Source organism: Myxocyprinus asiaticus, chromosome 35, assembly GCF_019703515.2.
Source record: "Myxocyprinus asiaticus isolate MX2 ecotype Aquarium Trade chromosome 35, UBuf_Myxa_2, whole genome shotgun sequence".
Lineage (NCBI taxonomy): Eukaryota > Metazoa > Chordata > Actinopteri > Cypriniformes > Catostomidae > Myxocyprinus > Myxocyprinus asiaticus.
Genome location: NC_059378.1, coordinates 30,078,297 through 30,098,031, shown reverse-complemented (window position 1 = coordinate 30,098,031; position 19,735 = coordinate 30,078,297). Strand labels below are relative to the sequence as shown.

Genomic DNA, 19,735 nt, shown 5'->3' with positions numbered 1-19,735 from the left:
GCACATGTGGGTGTGAAAGGGAATGAGGTAGCAGATAAGCTGGCAAAACAAGCAGTACAGGATACAAAAGTGGAAATGGATATATCATATAGTTGATCAGAATTCAAAGCAATAGTTAAAAAGGAAATGTATCAAAGATGGCAGCAGTATTGGGATAATGAAACTAAAGGAAGACATTTGTATTCAATACAGCCAAAAGTGGGGAAAGGAAGGAATTCCGGGAGAAATATCAAGACTCAGACTGGGGCATACAGGACTAAATAAGACAATGCAATTAAAATTCCAAGCATCCAACAGGGCTTTGTGGATGGTGTGTAATCAATGAAACAGTAGAACATGTCATTATGCATTGTGGAAGATATACAGAGGAAAGAGTAATTCTAGTAGAGGAGATGAGAAATGGGGAGCAAGATATTTCATTAAAAAATCTTTTAAATCCGAAGCTGGGAGGGAATATAATAACAGTATTGTTCAAGTTTCTGGAGTGCACAGGACTAATTGGTAGGATATAGGTAATTAGGATATGAGAGTATTAAAAACTTAGTAAAATTATAGGAGTGTGTAGGTATGAATGTATATGTACATATTTATTTATTTATTTATTTTCCTTCCTCTGGTCTAGGAAATGTTACGAGCGAAAGCTAGAGGAGCTGAACACGCAGCGCTGGCTGAAGCGGTGACTTGTTGGGCTGAAGGTTGGTGGGGAATGAGGTAGTGGTTAGAGTGTCTGGTTCATGATCACAGAGGGTGGCAGTAATGCACGAGTTTTGTTGCGATCTGCCATCAAAAACGAGGAAGAAGAAGAGGACGCTTGGTATACCGCTGCCTGCAAAGGACGCGTCCTAGCTAGCACCCAGCCTTCGAAACGAGACACAGTAAGACAGTCACCACTTTCATTTATAATCAACAACTCTGTTTAAAAATATAGAAACTCATTTTAGACCCTATACATTTTAAAACTCAAATTCGGTCACAGTTGTTACCGGCAGAATTTTATAAGCTCTGAATATGCCTTGAAAGGAACTTTGATGTGTAGCAGGAAAAGGGTTACATGTTCGGAAGTGACGTCACATCGCCTTCGCTGTACTCGGAAATGCACCATAATGGAAAGAAGGACAGTGAAGCAGCTGAAGACAGATGAGTATAAACTGAGCTGAAGTCATCATATACAGAGATATAAACGCTACCATATGTACAGTGTTAGTTTAATGCAGTACTGTTGTAAAGCTTGCTTCAGCATGTGTAGTAGAGGCGCTTTAGTTAGCGCGCCTGCTAAAAAAAACAGCGTGAAAGAAGACGCTCAACATCATAAATATTATTAAACATAAACGCAGTCACAGTGTGTACACCTACAGTAGCTGATGATTTAATCATGCACTTTATAAGGAGAGTGTGTGCTGTAAGTTACTGTCATGTAATGTTTACCTTCATTTTCTGTTTTGATACTTCTCTCATGGATTTGTTTTCTTTGCTCTATAGTTTGTTGCATTGAAACTATAGAAGTTACAGCTATATGATGTTGAATGTGCAACTTCATATTTAAAGGTGCACCAATTAATTTTTTCCTCATTAAAAAAGCTGTACTCCTTAAGAAATTAATTGTGATTTTGAAACACATGTAGGAAATCATGACCTCTCACATTAAAATGAAGACTCCAGTCATATCAGTAACCTTATAAAAGCTGTTTTATTCTACATGGAGAGGGTCCGCACATGGGGGCTGCCATGTTAGATTCACAAGACCAGCCAAATACTAGTCTCTTAATCTCAGTAACCATCATGTTATTTCACATTTTCACTCTTAGATTAAATTAATCATGTTTGACTGTGAATTGTGAATTTTTACAATGGCATCAGTAACTGAAAACTGTTGCGTTGGAATGATGCTGTATCCAGGCCACTAGGTGTCAGTGTAAGCCTAAAACAAAATGAACAAGAACGAACTTAGTGCACTTTTAAGCCTAGGTGTTTTATGTACGTTTTTTGACGAATTGCAAAATCAACTCCGTAAATAGTGTTTTCATGAATGCAGGGGAAAAAAAATAAAAAATAGATTACTTTTTTAAAATTTTATAAAAACTTCCAAGTGAATAGGTTTCATGTGTTTTGGACTTTATATTCTTACATATGGGTTTAACATATTCATGTTGGTTACAAAACATGCTCATGGACAGAAAATAAAAAATATATTCCTATTAGTCTCAATTTTTTTTTTTTAATAATATAATACGGTATTATTATTACCCAGTTCTAATTTAATACATTTTATTACAAATTATATTATCAGAATAACATTTTAAATAATAACATGATTATTTGTTATAGCCTATTTGTTATGTTTGCTTTATTTTATCCGAACATAATTTGAGAATGTTCCAAAGAGCATCTTTTGTGTTTCAATGTAAGCAAGGAAATCTGATCGTCTGTACGAAGGACTTAACATGTCTTTATCACACATTTGCCTAGAAATTGTGCAGAAAATTAAATTTCTTATTCACTTATTCTTTCCTATATGTCCGAACATTTCTGTTTTAGTTTTTTTCAAAATCCTTAAAGTTTCTTCTTAATTCTAGGTTTAAATTAAAATGTAAATCCTAGATTCTCCCTATATGTTATAAAGCTTTGTTAGGGTTTTTTTTTTTTTTTTTTTTTGTGGTTTATTAGGTTTTTTGTGTATATACTTTGTTAGTCTATACTACAACACATAGTGTCATCTGTGATAACTATGTTCAGGAGTACTAATTTAGTTTCCTGAATATGTTGACTTAAAGACCGTTTTTCTCTTTGTTTCAGGAATGTCTGTCTGTGACCGTCTGCAATGCAGGATGTACTGAAGACCCTATATTGCATTTGTGTTTCATTTGTAAATCAGAGACCGTTATCCATGTTAAATCTGATGCATGCATTTCTGGTGCCACCCTGAAGCTCATGATGGAAGTCTTCATATCGATCTTAAGTGTGAGAGAGTGAATATTTGGGTATTTCATCAGTATGGAAGATGATGTGGCTGTACATAGGGATACAGTGGAGGAAAGCCCGGGCTGTGGGCTGCCCACTGTTTCTCTGGTCAGTCCATTAGAAGGGAATGATGGTCACGTGACTGCGTCTCAAGAGCCTGAGGGTGAACATGAGGCTTTTGAGGGTCTAAACTGTGAATTTCATGATGGAGATATGGAAGCAGAAAATGCGGTAAATGAAGAAAACAATTCCAAAATTGAAGATCTGAATGATGATCAGAAGGAAGATGAAAATTTTGAAAAAGAAGATACAGAGACACATAAAAGAGGTGAGAAAAATGAATTTGAGAAGGAGTTACAGACCAATGGAGAGTCCAGATCCCGGAATGCTGGGACTGGGAGGAAAGGGAAGTCCAAGAAGTGTGTATTGGGGCAAGGGTCATGTGATCATACACCTTTATGGACATCTCCATCATCCATGCCTCAAAAATCTTTCTCGTCTTCTGGACTCAACAGACACAAGCAGGTGAGGCGACGGAACCACCAACACAATCATGGCCGTTTACGTCGGAAGAATGGAATGCAGCTGGTCGTGGCGAGTCGAGATTTCCTGGCGGAATCCGTTAGTCAGTGGTGCATTTCCTGCATCCATATGGTGGTAGAGCTCGTCATTTCTCTGGCGCACCACTGTGGGATTGCTGTGGAATTGTCGGGAATTGCGCTGTACGACTTTGGAACACGCATGCTGTGCAAGGTCACTGATATTCCAGGCATGATGCGAGATTTGCGGCTAATCCGGGACTGGAGCTGGTGTTTGGCTGTGGCTTTAGTAGAAGGCATCAGCAGAACTACACTTTGGGCTCGATGCACCCTTCTGTCCAGTCTAAGGATTTTCTGTGTTGCACTATGTTTCGGCTCTCAGATGATCAGGAGTGTTCTGGCACATCTGACAGGAGAGAGAGGCAGAAAGTGGTGGATTGCTCTCCAGAGCAGCAAGTTCTGGAGCAAAGTGTCTGATCTGACCATGAAAAGTTACAGGCGTTTGTTTAAACGAGACATCATCAAAGACAGTTCAAATCCAGAGTTATCCAACAGGGGGCCGGAGAAATGGCAGCCTGGTGAAGAGTTGCAGAGACTGCTGGCACTGGCCAAGGTATCGATCTGTGTGCTTCTTATGTCTCTAAGCATTGATAACTGATAACATGTCTAAAAATGACTTGAGCTCTAGCCACTGTATTTTAGACCAAAACTAGTGATAAACCTATATACCAGCTGGGCCAGTTAATTGGCCCATCGATGAACAACATCAAACTAGGTATAGGCATTTTTGTCATTTTGTATATTTGAGTACTCGTTGAGTGGGGGGGGGGGGGGGGGTATATGGACATGTACATATGTCATATGTCTTTAGCTGCTGCATTGTGTCTTGTTATTCCAATGTCTATTCATTAACATAGGCTGTTATAATGTAGTCTGTTACAATAAGTACAAAAGTGGGGATAATCAAAATATAATGTATAATATTTTGTAATTAAGTGAAGACTCGCTGGTCAATTCAATGAAATAATGCTCAGAACATGCGTCTCTGTTCTTCCTTCAGGTTACCGTTATAAGCTTCGTAAGTGTGCACCACTTTTTCTGAACCATACATCTGCAAACCGTGGTTTCCGTGACGCCATAATCATCGCGTTTTTAAAATGCAGTGTTAAGTGGAAAATAGTTTTGAAGACCCTGCGTTCTGTTACATTCAGCTGTGCTCCATCTAGATGTTTGAAAGAAAGAGCTCGCCTTGTGTGCGCGTGCTTCTCCAGAGTGTAGAGTGCCGTCTCTGCTCCGGACAGAAAGTCACACTGTGCGCTGTTGGAGTTTGTTGCTGTGATTCTTGCTTCCTCCCATTTAACTTGAAATCTAATCAGAACTATTATTTTGGTGTAATTGAAAATCACAATCTTTATTCACAATCTTTATTATCTGATCGAAACTCATTATAGCTTTCAATGTGATAATTAGGGCTGCATTAAAAACTGCACACATTTTTACATCATCTGCACAGATTGCAGAGGAAAATCTGAACCATAAACAGAACTTGAAAGTACCACACTCCTATTGGTAGCTGAAATCATAATCAAATTGTAAGGTAAGACAATGGAAAGTTAGCTGCTGAAATTTAGTTTGAGTTTTAATTATTATGTTTGAAGAAAGAAAGCATGGAGTCATTCGAGAGACATGAAAGCAGCCCAGCTTGTAGAAAATCACTTGCCTGGTACAACGGTCAATTAAACATTTTAGCTTATTATACAAAAAGATATGAATGCTGCAATTTACCAATTTCAGTCCAGTATTTCTGAGTGCTGTGTAATAATGCTACATTCACATGTTGGAATAATAGTTGGAAACTATCATCATAGTTGGAAACTCATAAATACAGTTATTTTGACACTTGCGAAGATGCGATGGACAGAGGATGAGTAGAACTTTATGAATGATGGGCATTTGAATATTGATGTGTTGCTTTATGATTTGATACTGTAGTTTTGTGTAGGATAGTTATTCAGGCTTTGATATTGAAATGTGTTTTTAACCATATGAACTGTTGTTGCTGTTGTGCAGATCCCTGAAGAGGAGTTGGACCCATTTAATGTTCTCGGAGTGGATATTAATGCCACTGAATCTGAGCTCAAGAGAGCATACAGGCAGCTGGCTGTACAGGTGACAAGACATGAAATCACTGCACTGATGATGTATAGATGATTATGGATTTATGATATAATATTGAATTATGGATGATATATATGTGTCGGTGTTTGAGATATCTTTGCTTGCAGGTTCATCCAGACAAAAACAAGCACCCAGGTGCTGGCGAGGCCTTCAAGGTGTTGAGGGCAGCGTGGGACATTGTCAGTAACCCACAGACACGGCGAGAGTATGAACTGTGAGTGCCTTAACAACAGAGCCTCTAGAATTTCACAGATCTCATCTAGGTCATGTCTCACCCCAAAATATTATAGAAATAAGTTGTTGTATGTTGTTTAAGGAAGATTATTTTAGGACCAGTAAGATATTCTGCATTATTTGGCATTATTTCCATGGCGTTTTGGCACATTTACCCAAAATTCTCATTACTCTATATGCAAAATAAAAAAATCTTGTTCTCATTGCTGAATTGTATGAAAAAAGTATTGTTTAATATTTTTTTTTCATATTTAATGTATTTATAAAAATAAAAAAAATGACTGTATACAGTAGGGAGAATGTGCAGAATGACTAATTTCACTGAGGTTTAAATGTAAATTTTGGAGTCAGCTAGTCTAAAGTAAGAAACCCTCAGCAAACAGTCAAAAAAACATTGTGTGTTTGTGCGACCAATTTAAAATACTTATGCTATTCCAACAACAGCCAAATCCTCAAATGAAATGAGGGACTTGGATATAAAAAAATAAAAAAAATCTATTCTAGAATAGATCTTATGGACTGATGAAAAAAATTATAGTCCCTACAAGATGGGTTCAAAAGTCTCCAAATATCTGTAAGACCAAGATATTTACACATCCTGTGAAGCATCAATGTTGCTCTAGGGGGCTTGCACACTTTTGCTTCACTATGATCAAGGACTGAGCCCATCAATAGATTAAAGTCTCCTCCAAATATTATATCATGAGGGGTTCTAGCGGCTTGCAACATCCCTTCAAGATCTATAAAAAAGCCCTGATCATCAACGTTAGGTGCGTAAATATTAGCCAAAATCAACCTTTGCCCCTGAATTTCTGCTAAAACAATGACTTCCTGATTTATCTTTAATCTGTTTGAGACCTTTGAATTGTAGATGCTTATCAGTGTAATGACTCCCCTGCTCTTACTTGAGCCAGCACTAAAGAAAACATGTCCACCCCATATCTTCCCAAATTTTTCAGCTATCTGCGGGGAAAGATGCATTTCTTGAAGAAACGCTATATATCTAACCGGCGTCCATCCCTCTAAAGTCAAACAGTCCATGTATGCCTACGAGAGTCCCCGCGACAACTTTGCCATCAGATTGCTCATGTCCGGTGCTTCTATACAAATTTTGTGAGACAGAATTACATAACAGAAGAAAATCTATTAAATAAACTCCAGCCAATAGTTAGAATAAACACAAAAAAACGTGTAGATTCGTCCACATACTGTCCCGAAGGTGTGTTATTCCACAAAACGAGCTCCAGCCTCTAGCGGAACCAACACAAACACACACACAAAAAAACTTACATTTCCTCGGGCAGTCAAGGTCTTCCGGTTTTTCCCAGATGCACTGCAAATCTGCCTTGGCCGCTAGCGGATTAGCAGCTAATTCCCTCTGATGACTCCAGATAATCTATCCGTTTCACGACATCTGACAATCTTGTAACCAACTCAGAGAATTGCGCCTCCATCGCCTTAATCGATCGACGTATTACAGCGAGATCCTCCAGGTCCGCTACAACTTTCGTCAGCATCAGAGACATGCTCACCAGTTGATGTTGAATTTCTCCCGCCGCACTGTCCAGATTGAGTCCCTGGTCTGTGGCCTTGTCAGGGGTATCAGCTTAAGCACGTAAGTGTCTTTTAATATCTCCAGAGCCTGAGGATTTTGAATTCTTTGACATATTTTCTTCATGGGACAGTTATGAAACAGAGTGTATCGAATCTCACCGGTTTAGGACACAAAAAGAATTAAAAACTAGCAAAGTGCGCAGAACGCTCTGTTCACACATCCTATCCCCGCATGGCGTAAAAATAATTTGCATACCTATCCTAAAATAGTGACTCAATTGACATGAACATTGTCTTAATGAAATAAAACATTTATATTATTAAAATATATTTTGTATTTTTGTTTTACATAAATTATGACCTGGACATGTTTTGTGAGATTCAAGCAATATCGTCTTGAGTGTTTTGGTTTTCTGTGTCTGCAGGAAGCGGGTGGCAGCGACAGAACTTTCTAAATCCATGAATGAGTTCCTGACTAAACTGCAGGATGATCTGAAAGAAGCCATGAACACTATGATGTGCACTAAATGTGAGGGCAAGCACAAGTGCGTATCACTAACATCACTTCAGTCCTATGCTTTAATGTAAAGCTTCTGCTGTGTTATGTTTCTACTCTGTGCTGGTCTCCTCTGCAGGCGCTTCGAGATGGACCGCGAGCCTGCTGAGGCCCGATTCTGTGCTGAATGTAATAAGTGGCACAGTGCCGAGGAGGGAGACCTGTGGGCTGAATCTAGTATGCTGGGACTGCGCATCACATACTTCGCCTTCATTGACAGCAAAGTCTTTGACATCACTGGTAGTTTATTCACATCCACTCATATGTATACTGCTGCTGTCTCTGCATTGTGTTTTCTGCTGTTTATGAATATGTTGCATGATCTAAATGAGTCAGAACGGGGTTCCCACACGTCCTGGAAAACCTGGAATTTTGCAATGCAGTTTTCCAGTCATGGAAAATTAGAAATACCTAAATGTCCTGGAAAATAATTATTTGTCCTGGAAAATATTTCAGTAAAAAAAAAAACTGTTTGTCTGTTACAACCCTTACTGTTAAAGGTTTCCGTTACAAGTACAAAAGCATGGTAACAATTGGGACTCGTAATAGGAGTCAAATACACATTCGTATTGTTTTGTCACTGCCGGCAGCTGCGCATTGTGAAACAACATTAACAGTTAAGGGCACTTACATCCTCATGATTGATTACAGCAGCAGCCAATCGCGTTCTTGGCTACAGCAGCGCATGCAAAGTGAGAAGCAGCATTCATGAAACTTCTCATTCATAAACAAACTGAATGACCTGGTACATTTACGGACCGACTAAATGAGAGGGGCATGTTGTTCGTTTACTTCAACATTGGCATGTGAGTCTACCTTGTTCATCACGGAGAGAAAAGGGCAGAAGAGCTATTAATGTGTAATGGTGACTGATGTTTATACACATTGAGAGGCTTTCACATGACTTGCGTCAAAAAAAAAAAAACACTGACATAAACGAGTCCTCTTTTTACTTTTTTTTTTTTTTTCTCTTCCAAATAAATGTTTTCAGTGTTTAATGTGCACACCTCTCATAAATTTGCCCCTCCATGACGCTTACTACAACGCTTGTCATGTGGAGGGCAAAGCGCCGCTTGATGCTGGCGTTTAGCGGGGCATTGACGCCTCGACTCAACTCATGTGAAATGTGCTTTACAATGACGATAGGTCATTATTGAAACTCAAAATTGTTATTATTAGGCTATTGTTGTCTTTTCTGATAAGTCATGCTCAGCAGTTTAAATACTGTAGGAAAATGATACTGTAGATCTGCATTGTTTTTATAATGCTTAAACATTCTACTGAAGTCAGTAGATTTGTCATGCAAATTTTAATAAAGAAGGTAAGGACATTATTGATATTATTATTATTATTATTATTATTAGACTATTATTGTTGACCTTTTGGATGAAAAGTCATACTCATGCAGTTCACAAACGGAATGGAAATTATAGATTATCTTTGTTCGTATAATGCTTAAATATTATAAAGTCTCTTGGCAGATTTTGTTGGTGAACCTCTGGAAATGTTTCAATGACTCACTCATTGCACATTAGACTTTCATTTGTCACCACCTAGTGGCATCTCCAGAAGTGGTCACTAAATTAGTCAATTAATGAAAATGAACAAATCTGTGAAACAGAAGCAAGCCTCAACAAAGTACCCTTTATTTTTGCAGCTAATTCTGCAGAATTGTGCAGATAATTTTCTATACTTGAATCATTAAAATAGCGTAAGTTGGTCCTTTTAGCTAATTCTTTAAAAAAATTACCTTGGAAAACATGTTCGTGAATCAGTGATTCTCAAAGATTTTCGAGCCTAATGACATGCGAATTTGCATCCCTGTGACTTATAAACTTTAGACAACAATGACAGTCAGACCACTGATTTAAAAAAATAAAATAAAAAATTAATTCACACTGGGTTGGTAGTGTGGTGATTTGGCCTTAATACCTCGGAATGTGAATTAATTTTCAATAATTCAACGATCCAAGTCCGCTTATACCATGGTTACCATATGTAGTATGTGGAAAACACAGAATCTAGTCGTAAAAATGGCATTAGCAATAAAACGCAGAATGTCGTGGAATGACATATTTGGACAAATTTATGTTTGAATGTACGATTTATCAAATTAAAATTGTGGTATGTCCTAGTGTGATAATTAAAAAAAAGTCTCTGATTGAATAAATAATCTGCAAGTGATGCATGCTTCAAAATGAATGTGTAGAGCTGACCACTCATACACTGAAAACACCTCATCATGATCATCACGTGCGCTCTTGTGTGTGTGAGATAATTGAGACAGAGTTCACTCTGAAGTGCACAGCACACACAGACTATGTATTTATTTTAATCACTGCCTTACGGGGATTAATAATCATACTGGGCCATGGAGCAAACTGCTTATCTGGAGGTGAGAAACTACTGACAAAAACACAGAAATGGTAAAATAAAAGCTCGATTTTAAATGGACGCATGTGTTTTTGCTTAAATATTACACTTGTTGGGCACATAAAATGTCCTGGAAATTTGTGCTTTGAAAAGAGTGGGAACCCTGTAGAAGTCACAATGGGCTGTTGAAAAAACTGGAAATTTGGTTTAAAAAAAAAAAAAAAAAAACACGACTGTTTTGGGTTTTCTCAGGATACGGGATTGTTTTCTGATTTGATTTTTCTTTTCTTTTTTTCTTTTTTTTTTGGTGGCTGCCAAAGCATAATTTTGGGCCTTCAAAGCAAATTTTATGATAATCATCTCACTTTCAGCACTTTATAAGCTCTAAATACAGGTGCATCTCAATAAATTAGAATGTCGTGGAAAAGTTCATTTATTTCAGTAATTCAACTCAAATTGTGAAACTCGTGTATTAAATAAATTCAATGCACACAGACTGAAGTAGTTTAAGTCTTTGGTTCTTTTAATTGTGATGATTTTGGCTCACATTTAACAAAAACCCACCAATTCACTATCTCAAAAAATTAGAATATGGTGACATGCCAATCAGCTAATCAACTCAAAACACCTGCAGAGGTTTCCTGAGCCTTCAAAATGGTCTCTCAGTTTGGTTCACTAGGCTACACAATCATGGGGAAGACTACTGATCTGACAGTTGTCCAGAAGACAATCATTGACACCCTTCACAAGGAGGGTAAGCCACAAACATTCATTGCCAAAGAAGCTGGCTGTTCACAGAGTGCTGTATCCAAGCATGTTAACAGAAAGTTGAGTGGAAGGAAAAAGTGTGGAAGAAAAAGATGCACAACCAACCGAGAGAACCGCAGCCTTATGATTGTCAAGCAAAATTGATTCAAGAATTCGGGTGAACTTCACAAGGAATGGACTGAGGCTGGGGTCAAGGCATCAAGAGCCACCACACACAGACATGTCAAGGAATTTGGCTACAGTTGTCATATTCTTCTTGTTAAGCCACTCCTGAACCACAGACAACGTCAGAGGCGTCTTACCTGGGCTAAGGAGAAGAAGAACTGGACTGTTGCCCAGTGGTCCAAAGTCCTCTTTTCAGATGAGAGCAAGTTTTGTATTTCATTTGGAAACCAAGGTCCTAGAGTCTGGAGGAAGGGTGGAGAAGCTCATAGCCCAAGTTGCTTGAAGTCCAGTGTTAAGTTTCCACAGTCTGTGATGATTTGGGGTGCAATGTCATCTGCTGGTGTTGGTCCATTGTGTTTTTTGAAAACCAAAGTCACTGCACCCGTTTACCAAGAAATTTTGGAGCACTTCATGCTTCCTTCTGATGACCAGCTTTTTAAAGATGCTGATTTCATTTTCCAGCAGGATTTGGCACCTGCCCACACTGCCAAAAGCACCAAAAGTTGGTTAAATGACCATGGTGTTGGTGTGCTTGACTGGCCAGCAAACTCACCAGACCTGAACCCCATAGAGAATCTATGGGGTATTGTCAAGAGGAAAATGAGAAAGAGACCAAAAAATGCAGATAAGCTGAAGGCCACTGTCAAAGAAACCTGGGCTTCCATACAACCTCAGCAGTGCCACAAACTGATCACCTCCATGCCACGCCGAATTGAGGCAGTAATTAAAGCAAAAGGAACCCCTACCAAGTATTGAGTACATATACAGTAAATGAACATACTTTCCAGAAGGCCAACAATTCACTAAAAATGTTTTTTTTATTGGTCTTATGATGTATTCTAATTTTTTGAGATAGTGAATTGGTGGGTTTTTGTTAAATGTGAGCCAAAATCATCACAATTAAAAGAACCAAAGACTTAAACTACTTCAGTCTGTGTGCATTGAATTTATTTAATACACGAGTTTCACAATTTGAGTTGAATTACTGAAATAAATGAACTTTTCCATGACATTCTAATTTATTGAGATGCACCTGTATGTGTTTTATCAAACATGGATGTGCATGGGGCGATTGAATTGGGCCTTTTATTTTGCACTATCCACCACAGAATTACACAAGTGATCCGCTTTGCACTATCGTACTGTATCAATTTGAATTCTACTGAGAATTTTTCATTTCACAGCACCATGGAGCAATTAAACCATTTCAAACAACTAGACAGCCTGACATCAGTTTCAATTATAAGATATTTTAAACTACATATCAAACATGGTTACTTACATTTAGCTATCACAGTAAACCATAACGGAATTTTTCATTACAACTATGGAAGTTGTTCCTTGCAGAGAAACACTAATTTGTTTGTAACGTCAGTTGTACTTCTGCACCCCTCTTCTGCACAGATAAATCTCATGGTTTGAGGTCATCTCGGAGCTATATTCACCCGAAGATCTGGTGTTATGCTGTGCTATTTTCACATTTATCTTTTGTTATTTTATTAACTTTTTTGAAAGATATTATTTGGTGAAGATAAACCACTCTTATTTACATAAATAACCATATTAAATTGTGTTTTAATGTGTTTTAACAACCAAACATTAAGGGGCAGATTCACTAAACTGTTGTGCCACTTTTGCGTGTGTTATTTCAGCGCAAATACCTGCGTCTTATTCACTAACCATACGTAATCACGTTTAGCGGACGCAATCAATGCTGAAATTGCGCTGCGTCTTCAATATTTAAATTAAGTCATTGTCATTCCTTTCCGTGCCATGGCTCCTTTCTATGTAAATTAGGCTAATTAAAAATTGTGCTTCATTCACAAAACTCCGTGCAGTTTGCCCTGCGCAATGTACTATCGTGCTATTACCGCCCAATGAAAGTAGGCGGTAAAATTAATTTTATTTCAAAGAGATGTTTGTTAACATTTTCAACTGATCATTTCAGCAGTAATTAATCAAATAATCATCAAATGATGTTGTGCTCAGAATCGGACCCCAAGATCAGAACTGCGTGTGCAAATTGCGTTCAGCAATGATTTTGTGGGCGCGTTTGTGCCATTGCCTGATCTGCATAATTCCTTTAGTGAATCGGGCGCTGATCGAGCGCAGTTAGTGTGTGCAAAAAAAACGGCGCTTTTAGCGGGTGCAATTCATTCTTAGTTAATCTGCCCCTAAATGTTTGTATTACACAAAATAGCTCATATTTAATATGTGAAACCAGTGATATGGCTGATATAAATTCAATAGAATTGTTATATTACAATTTACAGCCTCAGTGGAATATGCAACTAAACCGTAATATAGTAAGCACACAATAAAACTCCAACTTAAAACACAAGAGGATTCAATCATGGAGACAAAATCTGCTTTATTAAACATAAAAATAATAATATGCAGAAATATGCTGTAAAACAAGTACAATAATAAGCTGTTTCCTAACTCATTTATTTGGCAGTAAAGTTATAATGGAGCGGTTACACGCAAATCAAATTAATATGTTTATTTGTAAAGAAACTGTGCTACGAATCCAAATCGGTAAATATTTATAAACAAACACACACTTACGGAACTTCAAGACTACAATGTTATACAATAGAATTCATTAATATTGATCAACAATATACATATCTATAAAAATAACCTATAAACGCAACTTGAACAGTAAATACAATACCCCTGAGTAATGTTCGATTCATTGAAGTATGAAAACCAGTATAAAATTCAACGACCCTACCAGAAAACATCTAAGCATAGCGAGTAAACAACTTTGACAGTCAACAGTTAAACATCCATCCAGAGACTGCTGGCCTGGCGCTATTGTCCTGAAACTGCCGCAGCTTCCTCAGCCCCCCACACACGTGCCATAGCAGAGATTCTTTTATACCGAGATACCAACCTCCACGGCTCTACCATAAGGAAGTGTGTAATGGTTAACTAGCATGTTACTACAGTGAATCACCATTTGCGGATACCATACAGATTATTGGGGAGAGCTGTAACCTGACACCTACCTGTTGCAAAATTGTCTGACTTTTTATCATAGTAATCTTCACACAAGAGTTCACTCCAAAAAGGATTGTTTAGTGTAAAACATATTGAAGATCAGCGGTCAATTTATTACGTGATTAGCTGTTTCCTCACAAAAGCATTTTTATTCAGTTTACTGAAGCATGTCCTCCCATTAACATCCATAAAAAAAAACAACGTCTGGTCTCCTCGCCAGCGTACCGCCTCGTTACGCTATGTTTTGCTAATCTAGAAGGCTCACCCTTGGTAGAGGGGTTCTGGTCATAGTACTAGCTGGTCCTACTTTTCTCTGCTTATCGACATGACGTAAACATGCAAAAACAAATTATGTAAGCCTGCAATTTCCCACCAAATCCGACCTGACTGCTCAAAATATAAATACATTTTGTAGGCTTACCGTAGTGACTTGGGGTAAGGCAAGAACAGTTTTGAACATGGATTTGTGTACTCGCTCATTAATGGAATTTTGTTCATTTTTAACCAAAAAAAAATCTACAGTAGTGCAGCTTTGTTTATAAATGTGTTTAGGCTGCTATTATTATTATTATTATTATTATTATTATTATTTATTATTTCATATAAAATTATTGGTTTATTTAAAAAATGAGAATCCATTCATGGTCTTACCTGTGGTTATGGCATTGCAAATTACAACATACAACTTGTATCACAGTATTTATGCGCTCCGGTGCCTGTGGATGTGTGAACTGTCAATATCTCTGAGGTGTGCGTTTGTGTGTGCAGGTGTATGCCTACTGTAAGTATAAATACATGGATTTGTTTTAAGTGTGCTTTGTGATCCAAAATTTGTTAAGACATTGAAGGAATAAATACGTACATGTACAAGAGCCGTGACCCTGCATTATATTGTTTTTACTTAAACTGTTATTTATGTCTTAATATTTATTGGGTGCTTGAATAAATCTTCCAATTCTGTTAAACAATGTCTGAAAATTGTTTGAAATCTTTAGAGGCCGTTTTCTTAAAAACAATGTTTTATGACAGCCATCATTTAAATGATTGTGTCTCGGCCAAAATGTGATTCTGGGTCAATGTGACCCGCTTTAATGAAGTCTATTTGTCTGTATCTGCACAGAGTGGGCGGGCTGTCAGCGGATAGGCATCTCTCCAGACACTCATCGTGTGCCCTATCATATCTCTTTCAGCTCTAAAAGCAGTGGCCCCAGCCGCCACAGGTAACCACTTGAACTTTATTCTCTCTTCATTGACATTAGTCGTATTCATTTGAGGCAGTTTATAGAGGGGAACAGTGAAAAGCTCACTGTGTCCAACAAACAAGCACACTGCTTAGAAGTCCTATTAGTGTAGGCATAAAAAATGTCAGCATATGAAAGGAAAAACTTTGTATTTAATAGCATTTAGTTTATTGAAACAAATGATTGAAAATCAACTGACTCTTATGAACCAATTCCTTTTAGTGAATCAAAACAGACAGCGCATCCATTATAGTCGAAAATGACTTATGAACCGGTTCTTTTAATACATTGTTCAAAAAGTCTCATAAGATACGTATTTGCAACTAGTTGTTTTTTTGTAATAAATATGAATTTATAAAAAGCAATAAAACTATATATAAATATTCTCAGCGAATAATCAGAGTAATGGCAAGTAGCATGTAAATTGGATTGAAGAGGTGTGTCCAAATCATGTAAATATCTTTAATTATTCCTTGTACTCTGATTATTTAAAAATCAGAGTATTAGTTTACATGTAAACGTAGCTAGTGATATTGATTTACAGTATCAGTCTCCAGCTAGATTAGCATTTTCTGAAAGTTCTAAGGCATAAATATTGTTACTTTTGTATTTTACTTGTTTTAAATGGTAAAAAGAAAGAAGTAAATAAATAGAAAGAAGCCAACAAGAATACAGATTTCTACGAATTTGGCACATGGCTATTTGACGCATATCAACTACGCATGTCCATGGACTTTTTAAATTGGCAAATCAAGATTTTTTTTAAATGTATAAGCATTTTTATATTTAGGTCCTGTAACTGGTCACCATTTCTTTTTTTCACAATATTCACCTGTTTGCCTTCATTAGTTAATTTAAGTTGTCCTGTGTTGTTCAGATTATATTTGAAGTACAAATACTCCATGTAGTCTATAAAAGCTATATAAGCAACCTTTAGTCTGAAAAAAAGTGCTATATTATTAAAGGAATATTCCGGGTTCAATACAAGATGAGCTCACTCGACAGCATTTGTGGCATTTTGATTTATTGAATATTGAATATTGAAAGCAAAAATCTGGGTTCCAGTGAGGCACTTACAGTGGAAGTTAATGGGGCCAAACCGTTAGTTTTAAAAATTTTAGAATGGGGATAAGCCATTAATTTAGCCAATTTTACAACTTCATTGCCATGATGATGTAATGTCAACAAACACTAAAAATCAAATAATACACAAGTTTTAACAGAAGAATTAATGTAAGTGCTTTTATAAATGTATAAGCTTCACATGTCTGCATTTAAACCCTCCAAAAATTGGCCTCATTCACTTCTATTGTAAGTGCTTCACTTAAACATCGATTTTTGCTTTTTTTAAAGAGAAGTAGGGACGAGTCAATTACTTTTTGTGGTAATCAACATTATGTAACAAATACGGTCTAGCTTCACTTGTATTGAAAAGGGAATATTCCTTTAAATAATTTTACATGGTAGGATAAGGGATTTCAATACAGCTCTGCCTTACTGACAGATTAGTACAGCGTTTGTATGTCATTGTAGTTACGGTCTTCCCGAATTGTGTGTGCTGTAGATCTGCTTCAGATCATGCAGCCACTGCAGGTCCACCTGCAGACCTGCAAGACTTCTTCAGCCGCTTCTTCCAGGGTGGATCTCCCAGTGACGCACCTGCTAACGGAGGCTTCTTCCCAGCTGGAACGCCACAGCCACCACATCACGGCTCCGGAGCCCCTGCAGGAATGTTTTCAGGACCTCCTCCACAAACGGGGTTCTTTAGTCCAGGAGCCCAACGGGGCGACCCCAGCGAACTCTGGACAGAAGAAGGAAAGCCCCCACGCCGGCGCAAGAAAGTTCGCAAGCCATTCCAGTGCTGAGCAATGCAATATCATATAGTCATGGCTTTTGAGATGGAGTACTGCCTGTTCCCATGGTTTAGTGCTGGCCAACCAGTACAAGATGGGAACTAAATTCGGCCTCGGAGGAACATTTCATTGTTGGCTTTATGAAGCATAGTTATACACTGAAATGATAGTTTACCCAAATTTGTTCTCCTAGAGGAGCAAGCGAAGAGAGATGCAAGAAGGAAGAAGAACTTGCTGTATAGTTTGAAGTTCTTTTTTTTTTTTTTTGAGACTCCGATTAACCGAGATTGAAATAACATTCTTTCTAGAAACACAAAAGTACTTTTTCCCAGTTGCATTCACACTTTTCTGCTTGTTTATTTCTGGCTTGATTATTTGAATCAGATGTTCAGGATGTGGCTGTGTGTTTTATTGTTTGTACCGTCACATGTATAATTGACACAGACCTCAGGGATGACTGTCTCTTCATCTGCTATTTGACAGGTAAAAAAGTGATTTTCAAATGTTCCTGGACATTTGATATAGAGGAATAAGTTCAGCGGTTCAACATTAAAACATAGCTTGATTAATTATTTTTTCACTTATTAGATCACATTTAACGAAGGCAAATACTTCAAATAATAATTGACTTAACAAATATTACATGACATGGGCTCATGTTTTGTTTTTTTTCCCATGAAGACTGTCAACAAATTCTCACATGATTTGAATGGAGCTTTAAATCAGGACAGAAAGAATGGTTTGGGATTTTCACATTAAAACTGAGCATGCTATGTTTGTAGAATTAATCTTTAATTGATTCAGTTCATGTTGTTGTTCATGTAGAGCAGCTCTGAAGCTGGAGGAGACTTCAGTGTATTATATAAAGAAATTAGAAAATATCATGAGGAATCAAATTCCCTTTCCAGTTTTAGCTCATGGTTAAAGTGCTTGTTTAAGTCTTTTTAAACGAAACAGACAACCCCCAAAATCAAAAGATTTGAAGAGGCTGTAAACTCCAGATATAAAATTAGATAGTTTTTTTTATTTTGTATTTCACACCGTTCTCCAGTGATCTTTCAGCCTTGACTTAACTTAATTTCAGTGATTTTAGAAGGAAACCAAAGAGATGAGTGTTAGATCTGTTACCATCGACCGCTTTAATGTGGTGCTTTAATTCAACTCGGAAAAAGTCTGTTAAAATAGCAGCACTTTTATCTCTTGACCACAATTTATGACTGGCCACACTCTAATGCTATAGTAATGACCCAAACTAAATAAATAATACATTATACCTGAACCATCAGTTTTGTAAATCATTTAACTTCAGTTAGACTTTCAGATTTATTATAATCAAGTTTTACAGAAACCTACTGACAATGACAAATTGTCTATCATTTCTATTCATAACTGAAAATGTAATTGGTTTACCAGAAATAAAACAATAGATAATTTTGTTTACAGTAGTATTTTTGCACTAGTATTCTTAACCCCATACCTCCCCGATGTTCATTGTTTTATGTTTTAGTTGTATGTTTTGTTATCAGCAACTCTGATTGTGTGCAATGCAATATGCCACTCACCATTTTAAGATATGATCCATTTAAATGTATTCAGTTGAGGTTCTGAAGTTGATGCATTGATGTATTTAGTGCTGCATACGGAGGTTTTTTTTTTTCTGTATTGATGGTGTTAGAGTGATCTCATCTATGTGCAAGTGAATGCACTAGCCTAGATCACTCTAGTTCAGACAATCATTATAAAGGTTCTAATGTGCTGGAGACCTTTTTGCCATCACCCAAATCCTCCTGTATTAAAGCTGATTTCCTCAAATGCTTTGACAATTCTTTTACATTTCCTGAGTGTTAATGAGTGTGTCTAAAACGTTTGTGCTTTTATATTTACAGTATATATAGTATTAAGTGATTGTCCATCAGCGCCATGAAAAAAAGCTGTTGAGCTTCCAAATGCTGCCAGCAAAAGAGACTAAGTGTGGTTTCACATATAGTATGTTTTGAATGAACCAAACCCAGTTCAGGTGGTCTGAGTATGGTTTATCTGTGGGTCCTTTTGGAAAGTCTGAGATCAGTTTGGGTGTTGACATATACAAGTCATATCGGTCTGAGACAAATTGGAGTGCTCAAATGAACTAGGTGTGAAAACGAAAGTGGTTTCATTTGTACACACAAGTAGTTGTTTATGTATAAATTGTGTTAAAAATTACAAATGGGGTTAAAAAATGGGTTTAGAACAAAAGTACATGTACAGGCCATATAAAGCAGAACTTTTTGTCTTATTTGAAAAGGAAGCCATCAGATTTACTTTACCATT

The 19,735-nt window shown here is 37.2% G+C and overlaps 1 protein-coding gene across 6 annotated transcripts; it reads left to right on the top strand.

Annotated features, from left to right (window-relative positions):
- Window positions 1-747: 747 nt before the first annotated feature.
- LOC127425937 (dnaJ homolog subfamily C member 14-like) lies at window positions 748-19,263 on the top strand. 6 transcript variants are annotated; one of them, XM_051672286.1, is made up of 9 exons: window positions 748-875; window positions 1,037-1,141; window positions 2,794-4,110; window positions 5,568-5,666; window positions 5,783-5,889; window positions 7,889-8,008; window positions 8,099-8,259; window positions 15,452-15,551; window positions 17,137-19,263. In XM_051672286.1, the coding sequence occupies exons 3-9, from the start codon at window positions 2,992-2,994 to the stop codon at window positions 17,435-17,437; spliced, it is 2,007 nt and encodes a 668-aa protein (XP_051528246.1). In that variant the 5' UTR covers window positions 748-875; window positions 1,037-1,141; window positions 2,794-2,991; the 3' UTR covers window positions 17,438-19,263. The 6 variants fall into 6 exon arrangements, 5 of the variants coding, with proteins under 5 accessions (XP_051528246.1, XP_051528244.1, XP_051528243.1 ...); XM_051672284.1 differs by having other exon boundaries at window positions 1,037-1,399; XM_051672283.1 differs by having other exon boundaries at window positions 1,037-1,545.
- The last annotated feature ends 472 nt before the right edge of the window (window positions 19,264-19,735 follow it).